The sequence below is a fragment of the Eublepharis macularius genome, chromosome 14 (assembly GCF_028583425.1).
Source record: "Eublepharis macularius isolate TG4126 chromosome 14, MPM_Emac_v1.0, whole genome shotgun sequence".
NCBI classification, from domain to species: Eukaryota; Metazoa; Chordata; class Lepidosauria; order Squamata; family Eublepharidae; genus Eublepharis; species Eublepharis macularius.
The window spans coordinates 68,849,842-68,866,302 of record NC_072803.1 but is presented as its reverse complement, the minus strand read 5'-3'; the positions used below and the strand labels follow the sequence as shown (position 1 = coordinate 68,866,302).

General features: G+C 50.4%; 2 protein-coding genes across 5 annotated transcripts in view; one reads left to right on the top strand and one right to left on the bottom strand.

Moving 5' to 3' along the window:
- EGFL7 (EGF like domain multiple 7) overlaps nt 1–10,525 on the top strand; it is a 33,861-nt gene extending 23,336 nt beyond the window's left edge. For both annotated transcript variants that reach the window (XM_054997420.1, XM_054997421.1), the window contains exons 7-10: nt 5,498–5,662; nt 7,230–7,300; nt 7,679–7,841; nt 9,655–10,525. In XM_054997420.1, coding sequence (XP_054853395.1) covers nt 5,498–5,662; nt 7,230–7,300; nt 7,679–7,841; nt 9,655–9,710 — 455 coding nt within the window. In that variant the 3' untranslated portion in view covers nt 9,711–10,525. The remainder of the gene's footprint in view (nt 1–5,497; nt 5,663–7,229; nt 7,301–7,678; nt 7,842–9,654) is intronic.
- Nucleotides 10,526–10,602: 77 nt separating this feature from the next.
- AGPAT2 (1-acylglycerol-3-phosphate O-acyltransferase 2) overlaps nt 10,603–16,461 on the bottom strand; it is a 32,397-nt gene continuing 26,538 nt past the window's right edge. For 2 of the 3 annotated variants that reach the window (XM_054997422.1, XM_054997423.1), the window contains exon 6: nt 10,603–14,499. In XM_054997422.1, the coding sequence (XP_054853397.1) occupies nt 14,333–14,499 (167 nt within the window). In that variant the 3' untranslated portion in view covers nt 10,603–14,332. The remainder of the gene's footprint in view (nt 14,500–16,461) is intronic. The other variant, XM_054997424.1, reaches the window with a different exon arrangement.

Here is a 16,461-nt window from a genome sequence, read left to right as displayed (position 1 = left end):
TTTTCCTACTTAAATGCAGAACTTTACATTTATCTCTGTTGAAATTCATTTTGTTAGTTGTAGCCCAGTTTTCAGCTGGTCAGGATCGTGGGAACTCTGTCAACGTGATTTACCTGGATTTCAGCAAAGTTTTTGATAAGGTCCCCCATGACATTCTAATGGGTAAACTGGAAGACTGCAGACTAGACTATAGGACAGTTCGGTGGATAGGGAACTGGTTAGGACTGCACCCAAAGATTGGTAGTCAATGGCGTTTCATCAGATTAGAGGGAGGTGTCCAGTGGGGTGCCACAGGGATCGGTTTTGGGCCCAGTACTTTTCAATATTTTTATCAGTGATCTGGATGAAGGGGTAAATGGGCTACTCATTAAATTTGCTGATGACACCAAATTGGGAGGAGTGGCAAACACCCAAGAAGATAGAGTTCAAATTCAACAAGACCTGAATACTCTGGAGAAGTGGGCGGTTGTGAACAGGATGAGATTCAACAAAGACAAGTGCACAGTACTACATCTGGGCCACAAAAATGTGAAGCACAAATACAGGATGGGGGATACACTTCTGGGTAGTAGTGTATGCGAAACACATCTTGGAGTAAGAGTGTACTGTAAACTAAATATGAGCAATGTTTAGTTTGGAGAAGAGGAGATTGAGGGGGGACATGATTGCTCTCTTTAAATATTTGAAAGGCTGTCATTTGGAGGAGGGCAGGGAGCTGTTCCAGTTGGCAGCAGAGGGTAGGACCCGAAGCAATGGGCTAAAACTACATGCACAAAGGTACCAGCTGGATATTAGGAAAAACTTTTGATATGCCTAAAAAAAGTGGAATCAGCTGCCTATGGAGGTGGTGAGCTCCCCTTCACTGGCAGTTTTCAAGAAGAGGCTGGATGAATACTTGTCAGGGATGCTTTAGGCTCATCCTGCGTTGGGCAGGGGGTTGGATTAGAAGGTCTGTATGGCCCCTTCCAGCTCTGTGATTCTGTGATCGTCCTGAATCTTGATTCTGCCTTTTTTCTGTATTTGCAACCCCTCCCAATTTAGTATCATCTGCAATTTTAATAAATTGCAAGTTAATTATAAATATGTTGAACTACTCAGGACCCAGGAAAGATCCCTGAGGCTCTCCGCTTGTCACTTGTCTCCAAGAGGATGAGGAACCATTTGCCAGCACTCTTCGGGTGCAATTTGTCAACCAGTTACAAATCCACCTAACAGCAACTTGTCGACAAGAATATCATGTGGAATCTTATCAAAAGCCTTACCGAAATCAAGATAAACTATGTCCTCAGCATTCCAACATTCTCTCAAAAAAGGATGAATCTGATGTGACTTGTTCTTGAGGAACCCATGCTGGCTCTTAGTAATCACAGCTGTCTTTTCTAAATGCTCAAGGACTGACTTAGATCTGTTTTAAAACCTTTCTAAGTATGAATGTCAAGCTGCTGAGTCGGAAGTTACTTGGATCCTCCCTTTTCCCCTTCTTGAAGATGGGGACAACATTTGCCCGCCTCAAATCTTCTGGCATCTCACCTGTTCTCCAAGAATTCTCAAAGATTATAGACAGAGGCTCTGCAGTTATATCAGCAAATTTCTTTAGTACTCTAGGATGTGATTCATGTGGCCCTGAGGACTTGATTTCATTTAAAGAAGCTAGGTGTCTGCTTATCACCCTGTGCCTATCCAAAGTTGCAACTCCATTCCTTCATCACGTGTTCTCTTTGCCATTTTTGCAGAGTTTCCCTTGCAAGAGAAGACTTGGGCAAAGTATGAATTGAGCAGTTCTGTCCTCTCTTCATCACCTGATAAAATTCCACGTGCTTCTCCCAGCAGTGGGCCTACCACTTCTGGGTTCTTTTTCTTGCTCTAAATATTACCAAAGAACCTTTTTTGGTTGTGTTTAGCATCTCTCGCTAGCCTAAGCTTGTACTGAGCTTTAGCCTAATACTCTTCCTACAAGCATTGGTAATTTGTTCATATTCATCCTTGGTTCCTAGGCCCCCCTTCCGTTTCTTCAATGTGTCTTTTTAAATTCTCAGGTCTATAGAAAGCTGTTTATGGAGCCATCTTAGCTTCCTTAGGTTCCTTCCATTTTTCTTTCTTACTGAAATCATTTGTGATTGTGACTTCAATCTGCTAAGGAACTCCCACTAATCTTGAACTCCCTTCTCCCTGAGTATTTCTGACCATGGTATTCTCAGCATAACTTTGAGCTTGTTAAAATTAGCTTTTCTAAAATCCAACCTGTGTGTCTATTTTAATCTTTTCCCTTCCCCAAGAGCTTAAATTTCAAAATAGTCGCTCTTACCCAGGGTGCCCACTGTTTCCACATCATCAACCAGTTCTTTCCTGGTGGTGAGAATCAAGTCCAAGATAGCAGACCCTCTTGTTTCCTTCTTCACCGTCTGGAATATGAAGTTATCAGCAAGACAAGTCTGGAATTTATTAGACCTTACATCGTTAGCTGATTTTGACTTCCAGCAAATATCTGGGTAATTGAAATCTCCCATGACCACTGTGTCCTGTCTCTTTGAAAACGTTGTAATCTGATTTTACGAGTGCGTCATCCAAGTCCGCCTGGACTTGGTGGTCTATAGCAGACCCCCGTCATAATATCAGTGTTATTTCTTTCTCCTTTTATTTTTACCCAAAGGCTCTCAACTGGCCTTCCATGCCCAGATGCATAGATTTCCTCACAAATACATACATCCTTGACATATAATGGCACTCCTCCCCCCTTCCTTATTGATCTCTTCCTTTTAAAAAAATGTACCCCTCAGTCTTAATTCTCCAGTCGTGTCTCTCATCCCACCAAGTTTCAGTAATACCTGTTAGGTCATAGTTCCCATCCTGTATTAAGACTTCAGCTTCCTCTGGTTTGTTTCCCAAACTCTGCACATTAGTGTAGAGACATTGGATTCTGTGGTTTGTGTTTCTTGAGTTCTTTGTATTTGTTCTGACCTACAAATTAATGGGTCCCTGCACACGTGTCCCTCCCCACTCACCATTAGAGCTTTTATCCCCAATAATTTGTATCATCCTAGTGTTGGGGGTTTGTCTCCCTTGCCCACAGGATTTAGTTGAAAGCCTTTATCAGATTTGTGGGGCTCCTGCGAAACAGTTTTTTCCTGCCCCCGTGAGAAGTGCTTCATCCTGACAGCATAGTCCATGTCCAGGAAACCCAGTCTTTCCTGAGGATACCATCTGGGTAGCCAGTTACTTGTTTCCAGTATTCTGCTCCCTTCCTAAGCCACGGCCCTCAACAGGAAGAAGTGAGGAAATCACAACCTGGGCTCTCAGGTCCTTCCGCTTTCTATTGCATCGTCTCTTCTAGTACATTCTGGATTCTGCTGGGCAGTGTCATTTGTTCCCACATGGATGAGCAAGAAGGGATAATAATCTGTGTATCTGATGAGTCTCTCCAGCCTTTCTGTCACGTCTTGGATGCATGCACCTGGTAAACAAGGTAGCTCTCGAGATGACAGGTCTGGTCAGCACACTTCAGCCTCTACCTCTCTCAGTAGGGAATCCCCAATTTGGGAGGGAAGAAGCACAGGTCCTCCTATCTACAGGGGCCTGAGAAACCCCCCCTTTTTACTCTGTGGAGCCTTGGATAGGAGTTCTTGTTCCAGTAGTCTAGAGTCATGCTCTGTGGGGAGGGCCTGGTTACTGATTGCTCAGCCATAAAGGCTCAGAATGTCTCCTGATTTTCCTGCTCTTGTGGGTCGCGTTCTTCCACTTGTCCTCTTCCTGTACTTGGTGCTCTTTCTTTCCCTGGGTTACCTTCTCTTCCTCCTCCTGTTGACCTCCCAAGAGTGCTTCATGTGTTCTTTCCAAGAATTCTTCACCTTCCCTGATAAGCTGAAGTGTGGATAGGCGTGCCTCAAGTCCGTGCATGTTCTTCTCCAGTAGGGCTACACTTGCTACAAGTGTCCTTTCAATTACCCTCAGATAAGATGAACATGGCATAGCTTTTGCTGCAGGTCACCACGTCAGCTCCCTCACCAGCCATGTGGTCCAGCTACTATGGTGCTGGGCAGTTCCAGTGGTGAATCATAGAGTTGGAAGGGGCCATACAGACCATCTAGTCCAACCCCTTGCCCAGTGCAGAATGACATTGCTCACATGGGGGTGGGGGGGATGAGCGGGGGGGGGGGAAATGGGATGAGCAAGCTTGTTGGGGATCGTGTGCCTCCTCATTTAAAGAGTGGATTAGGGAAGTGCTGTGTGTCTTCCATGCCACCAGATCCCACTCTGCTGGCTCACACATGTGTGCTGCAGTGTAGAGTTCGCCATTCTGAGAATTTCAGCTTTGGCCCTCTGTCTCTCTCCCTTGGCTCGTGCTTGTGGTTGTGACATTTAAGGGGCTTCAGTGGAACTGTATGACTGTAGATATGGAGGAAAACCCATGAGAGGCCAAACTTGCTCAATACATATATACAGAGAGAGAGAGAGAGAGAGAGAGAGAGAGAGAGAGAGAGAGAGAGAGAGAGAGAGATCCCTCTTAAGGGCAAATAATAGCTTCAGTTCTTGGTGTTGCTTATTGTAACAAGCAGTGGCTGCTTTGAAGCATGCCTGTAAAATCACCAGTGTGCAAGTGAGTAAGTGGGGGAGAAGCAAAAACACCCAGTCAGTGTTTCGGGTAAGTCCAGAATCCAGAAGGAGGGGGCATCTCCTTACAACCATCAGCTTGTCGCTGGGGAGGCGCCTGCCAGCAACACAGTGGCCTGGAATAGAAGGAAGAGCGTGTCAGGGACATGGCCCTTGCCATAAGCTGTACTTTACAAGCTTCATGGTCTTGGCAGCCCCTGCCATACTTTAGGGACTTCATGTTAACTCTTATGCTGGGGCTTGATACTTGTTGACATGCTGTGTAAAATCTTGTGTGTAAAGGATCCTGTTAGCTGACAGGCAGAGACTTATGTTATCTGACTATGTTGAACTTTTTGCAAGAAAAGAGCCATTGCCATAGATAAATAACCTTGACTTTATAAAAACATTCTCTTAGCTCGCATTCCTGTAGATATCTGCTGTAGCTAAATTCCTTCCTATTCGCTGTAGATAGAAGGGGGGGAACGGGGCTGTGCTTAAATGTCGATATATGCTGAGTATTGAGAACCAGACTTTATTCCTCACAAAGAACGTTTTGGGATGCTGAACTGGGGATCATCAATAAATCTTTAACTCATGCAGTCTTGGACTCTTGCAGTGAAGTTATTGAGATTCAACTGGTAGATCCTTATAGAGTGCCTGGAACGATGGCACTTCTAAGAACAGGCTTGGCTGAGGGTGGCTGGCTGAGCAGAAGCAGAAGGGCGTTACAGCTGCTCTGCAGTTCATGGGGCCATCTGAGCCCCAGCCCCCCCCCCTCCCGCCAACGGTATAGATGGAACAGGCAGGCCAGTGGAACTGCCTGGGAGCAGCGTCAGTCCTTTAGAGTGTGTGCTGAATGCTTGTTTCCTTGGTTGCCTCAAAACCCCTTTTCCCTCTCTGGTTGCAGATGTGGACGAATGTGCCGGAGGAAGACACGGGTGCAGTCAGGCTTGCTCCAACGTGGCTGGGAGTTACAGCTGCAGGTGCCAGCAGGGGCATATGCTCCGGGCTGATGGGAAAACATGCCAGGCCCCAGAAGCACCCACCGATGCCCCTGGTGTCACTAGTCTGGGTAAGGAGACCGTTGTCCAGGTTAACTTACTAGGGAGTTGTATTGTTTCTGCTGCATAAGATTAAGGGAAAGCATCAAAGAGGACACTTTCCAACTAGAGATGGTTTAGCGGGAGAAACCCTGTCCTTGGGACACCCCTAGAAATTCCTTAGAGTTAGAGAGCAGTGACATCGTAGAGTTTTTGTTCTTGGTGCCGCAGGGAAACTCTGAGCGCCCTTTGACAGAGAGAGAGAGCCCCGTCCCCTCTTCCCTGCGTGCATTAAGGTCTGGCTTGCATCCCAGCAGAACTTGTCTTGGCGGACACACAGGAAACTGCCTTCTACGAGTCAGGCTACTGATCTATCAAGCGTAGTATTGTCTGCTCTGATTTGCAGCTGCTCTCTTGGGTATGTCATGTTGCCTGTGACTGGATCCATTCAGCTGGGAATGGTGGAGATTGAACCGGGGACCACCTTGTACATGCAAAGCAAAGGCCCTGCCTCTGAGCCATCGTCCCTCCCAGATGAGTGGATTAGTAGATATTCCTTGGGCCGGAAAGGGGATTTTTTGCTCTGTGTCTTGAAAGCCTCGTCCCAAATATTTGTAGGCTGTCCTAGGAGGGAGCTGTGCAGAAATCTAAAGCCCCTCCTTGAAAATCCTATTCAACCCCCAGCCCTGGCATTGGAGGCCAAGCTTGTCTTTTGGGCCGTAGCAGCTGGCAAGAGGCGCTTTCTGATTCAGGGCTGAGATTCGGTGGAGGCTGGTTCCTGATTCCTGGTATACGTGACGCATCTTCTACTCCTGGACCCAGTCTGGCATCTCTGGGGCAGCCAAGTGCCTGGGCGCTCAGCAGGGGGCAGCATCTGCTGAGGCCTGCTGCTTGTCCTTGCTCCCTGGTCGCACTTCCACTGCCAAGTAGGAGTCAGCAGCCCAGAAGAGGAGCGCCAGGCTATGCCGACCACAGCCCATTATTACTTTTGGTACGCGCTGTGCCACTTCAAACTCGTACCGTGAGTAATAATGCGCGGAGGGCTGGCACCCACAGCTGGCGGAAGTAGCAAGGCTGGGCATCGTCTTCAGAGCTGGCGGTGTGGGAAGGAGGACTCTTGCTGACCCTGGTTGGCATCTCGCAAGAGAGGAGTACTGGGGAGCCCCTCATGAGTCTCCAATAGCCACTCCCCAGGGATGCAGGTGGTAACAGAGCCCCCCCCTTTTGCTCACCCTTTCCACTCCTTGGGTAGGGGGGATCCCCAAAGTGGGGCTGGCCCTATCCACAGTAGTTTCCCAAGGAGGGGGGCATGTGGCTGAGCCTGAGTGCACCACCCTAGGCAAACCCAGGGTGCGCTAGCAGCACATTCAGCCAGTTGGGTCCAGCTGACTTGCTTGAGCAATGCCGACTATTGCTGTGGAGTGGGGGGGGGGGGTTAGTGGGTGGCCAGGCCATGGCCAGGACTGCACTGTCCTATTCTGCTCCTCCTCCCAGGGAACAAAATCGCCTTAGAGCCTCTTTGGGATTGCTGACACCAACCCAACCCATTTCCCTTTGGGGACTCTTGAACTCTTCTCTGTTTGCAATTATCCTGCGTAGCTGGAGCCTCCGACCTGACTGTGCAGAAGGACGTGGAGGAGCTGAGGAGCAGAGTGCTGGCGCTGGAGGAAGTGAGTCCCTCTGGCTGCATGGAAAACCTTGGGTGATGGGTAGTGTGTTCAGGGTGGCTAGCAGAGAAGTGAGCCTGTGGGATTCACTTCCACATGATGTGGTGATGCCTACTAGCTGTGCTCGGACACATGCATGGAGAAGTTGTCCAACAGTGGCTCAGAGAAAGCAGGGGGCCAAACAGCAGGCCGGCTTGTGCGCCTGTGCCCTGCATGGGAGCTTCCAGAGGTCCGTTGGGCTGACCTTGCCCGCAAATGGGTGCGCTGGACAGGATGCGGCAAGGCAGGCCCACCATGTGGTTTGCCTCTGTGGACTCCTTGGCTTCTCCTTGGCCACCCCTGCACAGGCCACCATGCAGCCTCTCTTCTCCCTCTCTGCAGAAGCTTCAACTGGCGTTGGCCCCTCTCCTCAAACTGGAGCTGCCAGGGCTGGAGAGCGTCAGTGCCAGCCCGCTGGGCCTGATCCTGCACGTGTGGCAGCAGCTGGACAGGATAGACTCCCTCAGTGAGCAAATCTCCTTTTTGGAGGAGCAGCTGGAGACATGTAAGGGTGTGGGGAGGCAGGCAGCCTCCGGTTTTATTCCTGTCCTTTTTTCTTTCTCATTTTCATTTCCCCCCCTCCCCCCGCACAGTAAGAAATTTTTAACAGTACCAGCTAAAATCTGAGCAGCCAGTAGTGGCAGGCAGGGGGGAGACTTGGCACTTGCTTCTAGTTTCTTCTCATGCGTGCACGCTCCTGGGGCAGTGCGGGCACATCCCTTCCGGGAGTGACATCATCACTCGGGCCCCGGAAGTGCTCCCAGGCTTCATGCTGGGCTGATTTGGGGCCGAGTTAAGTCTGGCACGAAGCCCAGGAGCACTCCTGGGAGTGATGCCACCACCTGGCACTGGGAGGCCCGTTCCCGCCCCTTTCTCCCATCGGCCAGAGGAGTAGCGGTGGGAGGAGGAGGCAGGGAGTGGGGGGTCCCTAGCCCCACCAGGAGACCAGCAACCCTACCCAAAGGTGGTTTATTTTATTTCTTTAATAAAGCATTTCCACCCCACCTTTCTCTTGTGGCTCAAGGTGGTTTACAATTCCAAGTTTAAAAATGGACAGAATACAACAAAATCCTATTCCTCACTCCAGGAAACACTTGCAACACACACCTCACCAATAAAACAGCCTTACAACATTTCCTAAAAACTTTGAAGACTGTGACCCCCCTCCCCTTTTCTTAGGAAGCCTGTTCTGCATGGTGGGAGCCATTGTGGAACAGGAAGAGGCTGTAGAAGCAGGGCTACTAAATGGGAACACCAGGGGACGGCTCTAAGGTGGCCGCCAACCCACCTTCGTTGGTGTATGGGAGCGTGCAGGCAATGTGTCTCCTTGCGGCGGGGGGGGGGGGGCATGGAAATTCCCGCTGCCCTGTTGTCTTTGCAGGCTTTCCTATTGTTTCCGTAGCCAGTGGGACGGAGGCAGCAAGAGGGCACAAGCAGCAGAACTATCCTTCCTGCTTTAGAGTTGTGGTTGGCGCAGGGGCCCCACAACCTGATCACATGGGCCCTCGTGATTGTGCCTGGCTCCATTGTTGCCCACATACCTGTCAGGTGTGGCTGGAATGCCAGCGGTTGATGGCGGAGAACTAATGTTCTGATTCCCTCCCCCACCACGGGAAATTTCTCCATTCTGGCCAAGGGGGGAAATCTGTTACAAGCCCCTGGAGAATTTCTCTGTTGTAATCTCGAGCCTTCCAGCTGTGATTGTTTCCACTTCTCCAGATGTGTGTATGTGGGGGGCAGATTCCACCTCTCAGGGACTGGGGGGTGGGCAGCATGCTGACCTTAGGGGCCCAGTGCCTTTCTGGAGTGCAGGAGGAAGTTGGGGGGGTGGACCCTCCCCTTGGCTCCACAACATGGTTTTGCTGGTAGCATGTTGCATGCCCCAGGGTTCATGTGCTGAACTAGGACCCATCACCACTCTGCCCAGCACTTCTCTAGATAACCTTGGGCTAGTTTCAATCTACCTACCTCACAAAGTTGTTGAGAGGATAAAATGGGGGGGGGGGGAAGAGAACCTTATGTTGCCTTAAGCTCCTCAGAGGAAAGGCAAGCCCTTCCTTAAGTCTTGCTTGGGAGGACTACAAGGGGGAGGGGCTGTTTTTCTAAAAGTGAACGCTGGGTCTGAGGCTGCAGCCTAGAGGCCGGACCCCAGTCTGAGCGGCAGGCCGGTCTCACCTTCATTTGCATCCACTCCCAGGCGCCAGCAGACGCGGAGGTTGGAGCCAGCCGTTTTACTGGGCTCCTGTTTTTAAAGGGGGGTTGAATGATGTGGTGAAAACGGAACCATCATGGATTTGGGTGTTTGTATCTCCATGTAGGCACCTGCCAACCTGAACTTGGTGGACGGAGAAGGAAGAAGAGCCCTACTTTTTGACCTGGTCCCCCCTCCCCTCTTTCCCAGTGTTTATCATATATACCTCCCGGGCACTGCAGCCGAGACTGGTTCTGGTAACTGGAACCTTGAGCCAGCGAAACACGCACGGTCGGCTGTGGGCCTGCGTATCCACAGAATGGCAGCTCTGCTGAAATGAACAGGATCTTATTCCTGAAGAGGTACTTCTTGCCCATCTGCCCGCCTAGCCTCAAGTGGTGTGAGGTTCAGACAGCAACCACGAATCAAAAGTGCAGTTTTTCCCTCAAGGGACAGCTTGGGAAAAGTCAGCTGTTCATGTGAAAAGGCATCGTGCTACCAGCTTCAGCTTTCTACTGCTCAGGGCTCCCTGAAATGCTCCTGGGCATTGTAGTTCTGGGAGGGTGCTGAATTACCCTCACCTAATCCCAAAACAGGTTTTCGGTGTTAAATGGAGATGGCTGTAATGAGATGACAGTGAGCTCGTTTTCCCGTTCTAGGCGTGGTTGCATGGAACCCCCATTAGGTTGCAGAAGAATTTTTTCCATGCAGCCAATACCTATTACAAATAAATTAGTCTTTTGCTACCCTGCAGATCAACCTTTAGTACAGAGTTGCTGTGAGGAAGAGGCTGCCTTTGAGGCCATTAGCAACATGAACGAACAGAAGCTTGCTTTATTCCAGTGCAGGATTGGGGGCAAAATTCTTCAGGTGTATATTCAGCTCATTACTGCATGAAATGGTACGATTCACTTGTCATTTAATACTTGGGGACTCTAGGCCAGCAACTGAGAGGGCCTGTGATTTTTTTCCCTTTTAAAAATGATTGCAATAAACTTACATTTGTAAAAATGTATATTTAATCTATCAGAGATATTGAAAAAAGAAAGGTACGTAATCAGCAACTGCTCATTTGGATTGGGGAAACTGTATTTTGTGGGACACTGTGCCAAATTTTGAACTGGTCCTGGAACATCCCGTACACAATTTTAATTAGGTCGTGTGTAAGAGCCCCCCCCCCCAATATTTCTGGGCAGACATGGAAAAAGGACAAGCAAATCCACAAAGGAGTTACCAGAGCTGATAAGAGACCAGGATGAAATTGGGGGGGGGGTGGCCACTGTCCTTAGCCCAGGCTGAGGCCTCGCCCTGTTGGATACCCACCTTCCCTTGATCTCCACAAGGCCGCCAACAGGGAGAGCCTGCCCTGTCACCCTCAGGAAGGCCCCTTCTACCAGGCAGGGGCTGCTGTCGGCCTCGTTTCCAGTAAGGAATTTTTAATGTGCCTAGGTAAGCACCTATGTGCATGTGTGGGGGGAGTGGACTTGCCACATGTAGCCGCCCCCCCCCCCCAGCACCTTGAAGCACGTTTCATGGCAGTAAAGCAAGACACAAGCTTTCCAGCTGAAGTTTCTGGATTGTCTTCAAGGGCACTCCCAGAGTGTGGCACAATAAACTCTGCTCAAGGCCAAAATAGGGGGCCAACTTCTGCCCCAGATGGATGTTTTTAACCAGCACCTTTACAGCTGGCCTGGCCTGGCCTGCAAAACATCCAACAGGGTCTGACGGCTCTTTTTAAATCATTGACTTTATTCAAAAAAAATAACCTGCCCCATTTTATCCAACACATAATCACTTTCTAAGCAACAGTGGGCCGACGTTGGTTTTGCAGTGGGCAGGGCCTTTCTTGGCTGCCCTTCTTGTATAAGCGATCCAGACTTCTTCCCCACAAACTACTTCAGGGATCTTGTCTTATACCAGAGTAGTCCTGACTGCCGCCACCTTGCACAGAGGGTTTTAGTCCTCTTTCCACTCTTGGCTCCCATCCATATGCTTGAAGGAAACTTGAGTTGTGGGTTCAGTGTTCTTGCACAAGGCAAGACAGAAGGGTGTGCCAGTGTGACTTCTTTGCATGACTCCAGCAACCCAGGGGCACTTTTCCATTCCACCTGCTGCTTCCCTCAAGGGAAAGGGGCCAGAGCAACACCCAGGAAGCGCCACAGGCAGTGCACTCCCCACCTCTGCAGCTTAAACCTGGGTCACCCCGGGTGCAAAAAGGTGAAAATGACGACATCCTCTGAAAGGCTGTGGGGGTCCAAGTCCCCGCAGTGGCTCCTTCATTGTAAGTGGCCAAATTAGCGAGCTATCAAAACACTTCAATAGTTGGGAAGGAGCTTTGCTCTGGCTGCCAGCCACGCTGCCCTCCTTGCTAACTGTAGAGCCTGAAGTATCTGTGTCAGCCTCAGGCTAGCGCATCCTGGGGGCCAAGTGCTTGGCGAGGGCCTGCTGTTATCTGAATGCCCTGGAAACAGCCCATTTCTTTTAAAGCCACGTGGCTCCTTTATTCAAGCAATAGTTTGCAAAACCCCTTCTCCCTCAAAACAAATTTCAGCATAAAACTAACAAGAATGTTTACATACACTTGCTTGGTTGTTAAAGCCAAGCCCTCTTGACAGCAGAAGAGCAACTGGCAACTTTATCAGGAAGGCAAGCGGATCACCTCGTGGCAAGCTGCCCCCATGCCCAGAACAACATTTGCACACACTCAGGATGGGGGGGGGGACATCGCATGTGACCAAGAGAAAGTCCTGGCCTTGGCCATCAGACGCCCCCCCCCTCCAAATCTGAGGAAAGATGCAGCCACACCCTTGTGTTAGCAGGACGACAACCGTGCTGGGCCTTTGTCCCAGAGAGGCTGGTTTTGAGAAAACCTCCAAGAGGTGTTCCACAGAAGAAGCCAGGCCAGCCAGCTCTCCCCCTGGGCTTAGATGCTCCAGCTGACCTCAACCCACCCTCTGAGGGCACAGGAATGCTGCTCTTTGCTAGCATGGCACAGGCTTACAACCAATCTCAAGGGGGAAGGAAGCTGCCGCAGCCAGTGCATACCCCGGACGCACACAAACACATGGCCAGTGCTTGTTCTGCCAGGCTGTTTCCAAATCGGTGGGAGGCCCAGAGGGCTAGGAGGCACTTCTGGAAATTTTGCAACCATTTCCAGAGTCAGAGCAGTGGCCAGCTGGCACTCAAAAGAATCCCTGTTTGCTGGAACTTAAGACCACATATTTAGAAAGCCCTTTAATAAGCAGAAGCGATTGGTGAGCCCCAAGGGCAACCCCCCCCCCCACACACACACACACACTATCTCAAGAACATTATAAACTATTGCAGTAATAGTCACACTACTGAGCTCTGTTTGTTTCATCAGACCCCATAATTCTAGCAACATATTTTTAAGATGGAAGGACTTTGTTTTCTCCAAGGGCCAGGAGGGCCAAGCGCAGGAATGGCTTCCCCTGGCACAAGCCCCACTGCCGCAAGTGGGAACTGGGGCAAGAGCTTTTGTGTTTCAGTGGGCGGGGGGGGGGGGGCTACTTATGGGGCTGTGTCCTTGGGCTGCTCTCCTGAAATCAATTTCTTTCAAATAGATAATCCCACTGTAGCCCATGGGATTACTCAACACTGAAGCAGACGTATTTTTCTTGCCCAATCCACAGGCCAGAGCATTTGTACGGAAACTGTAATTCAGCTAAAGTCATGCTGCCTGCATCCTCAAGTCCAGCCACACATCTCTGTGAGAACCCAAAGTGGAATTCGGGAGATGCCAATTTTAATGACTTTTTGGAACATTTTTATGCCAAAGAAGCAGAAACTTAATCACTTGCTGACCCTTGATTTTACTTGACCAACCCAAACACTTCTTTACTTCCCTGTTTAAAGAGCTACTTGCAACTTAGCAGCATAGTTTTCAAATCAATGGGAGATGGGTAAGGAAAGAAAAGACAGAGAAGAACATTCCCCTCCCCTCCCCTTGGCAAGCTCAGCCCTCTTATCATAGGGCAAGCCTCGTGGTTCCCAAAGGCTTTGTGCAAAGTGCCCCCCCCCCCCACACACACACACCGAAGTTTGTGGCATCTGTTCTTGGTTGGCCACAGAGGCCTGGCCAGCCCCAAACAGAGCAATGTTGAATCCATTATAAATTCTCTGACATTTGCATGAAGGCCTCTCTTGTGCCCCTGCCCCCATTTTGGAGCAGCACGACCAAACGAAGAAGGGAAGAGCTGCACGTTGTCATGCTGGAGCCTAGAAACAGCCGCCACGCTGCTCTCCTCCCCACTCCTCAACTTGTGGGGGAGGCTCTACAAGGTTCCAAAGCCCCTTTTTCAAAGCTCTCCTGCCATCTTGGAAAAGATTACAGCCACTCAATGCAAAGATGAGAGCGGTCCCCATAAACCGTACGACTGCAGGAACATCCTCCCCCCACAACCTTGGGGAAGGGCAGGGGAGGGGGGAGAGAGAGTGTGTGCATCTGGATGTCATCAGTCTGAACAGCTGGAAAGTGCCAAACAGGCCAATGGAGACTTCAGTTGAGTTCCAAGCAGGCAATTCTGGAGAACGGTACAGCAAACACGCAAGAAAATGCCTTCCTCGGGGGGGGGGGGTGTGTGTGTGTGCTGGTACGAGGGGTGAATAGCAGGAAGGTGGCACTCCCTTTCCAGGGCTATGCTTACACAGAGACCCGCCCCCAGGCTTTTCAAAGATTCCCACGACCCCAAGCAACAGAGCCACGGCCATTTTTGGCAACAGGCAGAAGTCCTTTGGTGTGTGTGTGGGGGGGGGGGGGGTGAACCCAGTTTGGCCAAAGGCTACTACTGGGCAAGGTGGGGTGTGGATCCATTCACTCTTCTGGCTGTTCCTGACAGTCTGAAGAAGGTCTCCCTCATGGTGGTGTAGCATGTGTCACACAGCTCTGTGACGTCTGTGGCTGTCATGCCGCTGGTGTGGATGGGTGGCAGGACTTCAACCCGGATTCTGCCTGGCAAGGAAAGAAGGAAGACTGAGCAGGTGGCTTCCAGCTTATCAACCGCCTCCTTTCATGACTGACAATGCAGGGGGGGGGGCACGGCGGCTTGTGAGCTCAAGGTCAAATCATCTCCCTCTAAAAACTTTAAATTTAGATTAACAGAAAGTACTTAACACCGCTGCAAGGTGGGATGATGGCCACTAGTTCAGATTTTGTTTGTTTACATTTGTAAGGGCTTTGGTTTGATTAATTCATGGAGGAGGACAAATCTGATGTACTGTCCTTGTTGCAGTCAAGCCTCCAACTGTGATTGGTTGAGCTGATGTGGCAGCATGTCACGTTCACCTCCTCCATGAACAAAACAATGCTGTGAAGGAACGGACAGTTGTCTGTTTGGATGGGTCTAAACTCCAGCTCAGAAGCCCGGGAATTTAACCGAATTTAAATTATTAGATTTCTTACCCATCCTCCCCAAGAGAGGGCTTAGGGCGGGTCACAACATTAATAATACTACAATAATATTAAAATAAAAATGCCCGATAATAGGAGTAAAATAAACAAGCACAGTATAAAAGTAAGAGGCTGAGGGACGGGAGCACCACCTCACCACGGCACTGGGCAAGAGGCGTGCCTGGGATCATCTTCCCTGCCCAGACTCGCCTTCCATGCTGCACTGGGCACGCCTCTCCCTTGCCCTCAGCTTTCCCCTCCTGGCTGGTTCGCCAACTTTTCCAGTTTGAGGCTGGACAGCACTTGCAGAACAAAGCAGCCACACTGGTCTTGTTACTCAAAGGGAGGCTGCAGAAGCCAGACAGGGCAAACGAGGGTCCTGGGCATGCTCTGAAGATACCGGAGGCAGCCACTTGGCTGACTTGGGGCAGACCTGCGGCTGTGGGGGCACCGCCCAGCTTCCCCCTTGAGTTCCATGGAAGAACGGCAAGATAGACATGCAACCCGATCAAGTTACGTTAAAAAGCAGCATTTGCCGGAACAGGTCAGTTTTTTGGCATAGAGCCAGAAGGTAAGACAAAGTCCCGTGGTACCTTCAAGGCTGGTGAACAACAGATTGGGCCAGAAGCTTCCATGAACCACAAGATGATAAATACAAATAAAAGGAAGCACCAGCAGGGCAGACAGCTGCCTTGCCTGACCCACAGGCAGAGGAACAGCCCCCTCCCCCCCGCCGAGCTCCGACAGCCAAGCTTGGAAGAGGAGCTGCCGTTGACAGCAGGACTTCCCATTTCTGCAGTGCAGGATCTGACGGGGTGGGGGGTGGGGGGTGAGAGAGAAGACAACAGAGGAGATGCAGGACAGACCAGAGCCAGCACAGGGATGCTTCGGCTACTGTCCATGTCGCAGATTTCAAGGCCCCCATCCATGCTGCCTGCGCCGATTGAGGAATTGTGGCTTAAGGCACACAGAGCCCAGAAGCCTTTGGGGTCAGAGGAGTCTCTCTCACTCTCACCCTGTTTCAGAGCCCCCAAAGAGAAGAGCTGTGACCACAGAGGGTGTCCTTAAAACGCTGCTAGCCTGCTCGACATCAAGCAAGCACACGAGGCCCGCAGGATCAGACTGTAACTAACCGCTCTGATCCAGCCTCTGGGATCCAATAGTGGCCACCTGATGCCTAACATAGCAGGACAGCAAGAGCCTTGTATCATTTGTTCCCTTGGCAATTAGGATTCAGGGATAGACTGCCCCTCAAATGGGAAGTTCTTTCGAGCAGATGAGACAGATCCACGGAAGAGAGGACTCTGTCAGCCAGGAGCCAGCAGCCCTCCTGGCAGTAGCAAATCCTGCCAGTTAATGATGCACAGCGTGCCTTCTCAGAGATGGTCACTGCCACTGCTCAATGCCAATGTGATGGGGAAAAGAGGAAGTGCTCTACAGCCTGCACAACGGCAACCTGAGCCCCCACTCCAGATTTTCTTTCGTTTAAGCCGGAAGCCTCAAACTCCTCAGCTGCCTGCCCCT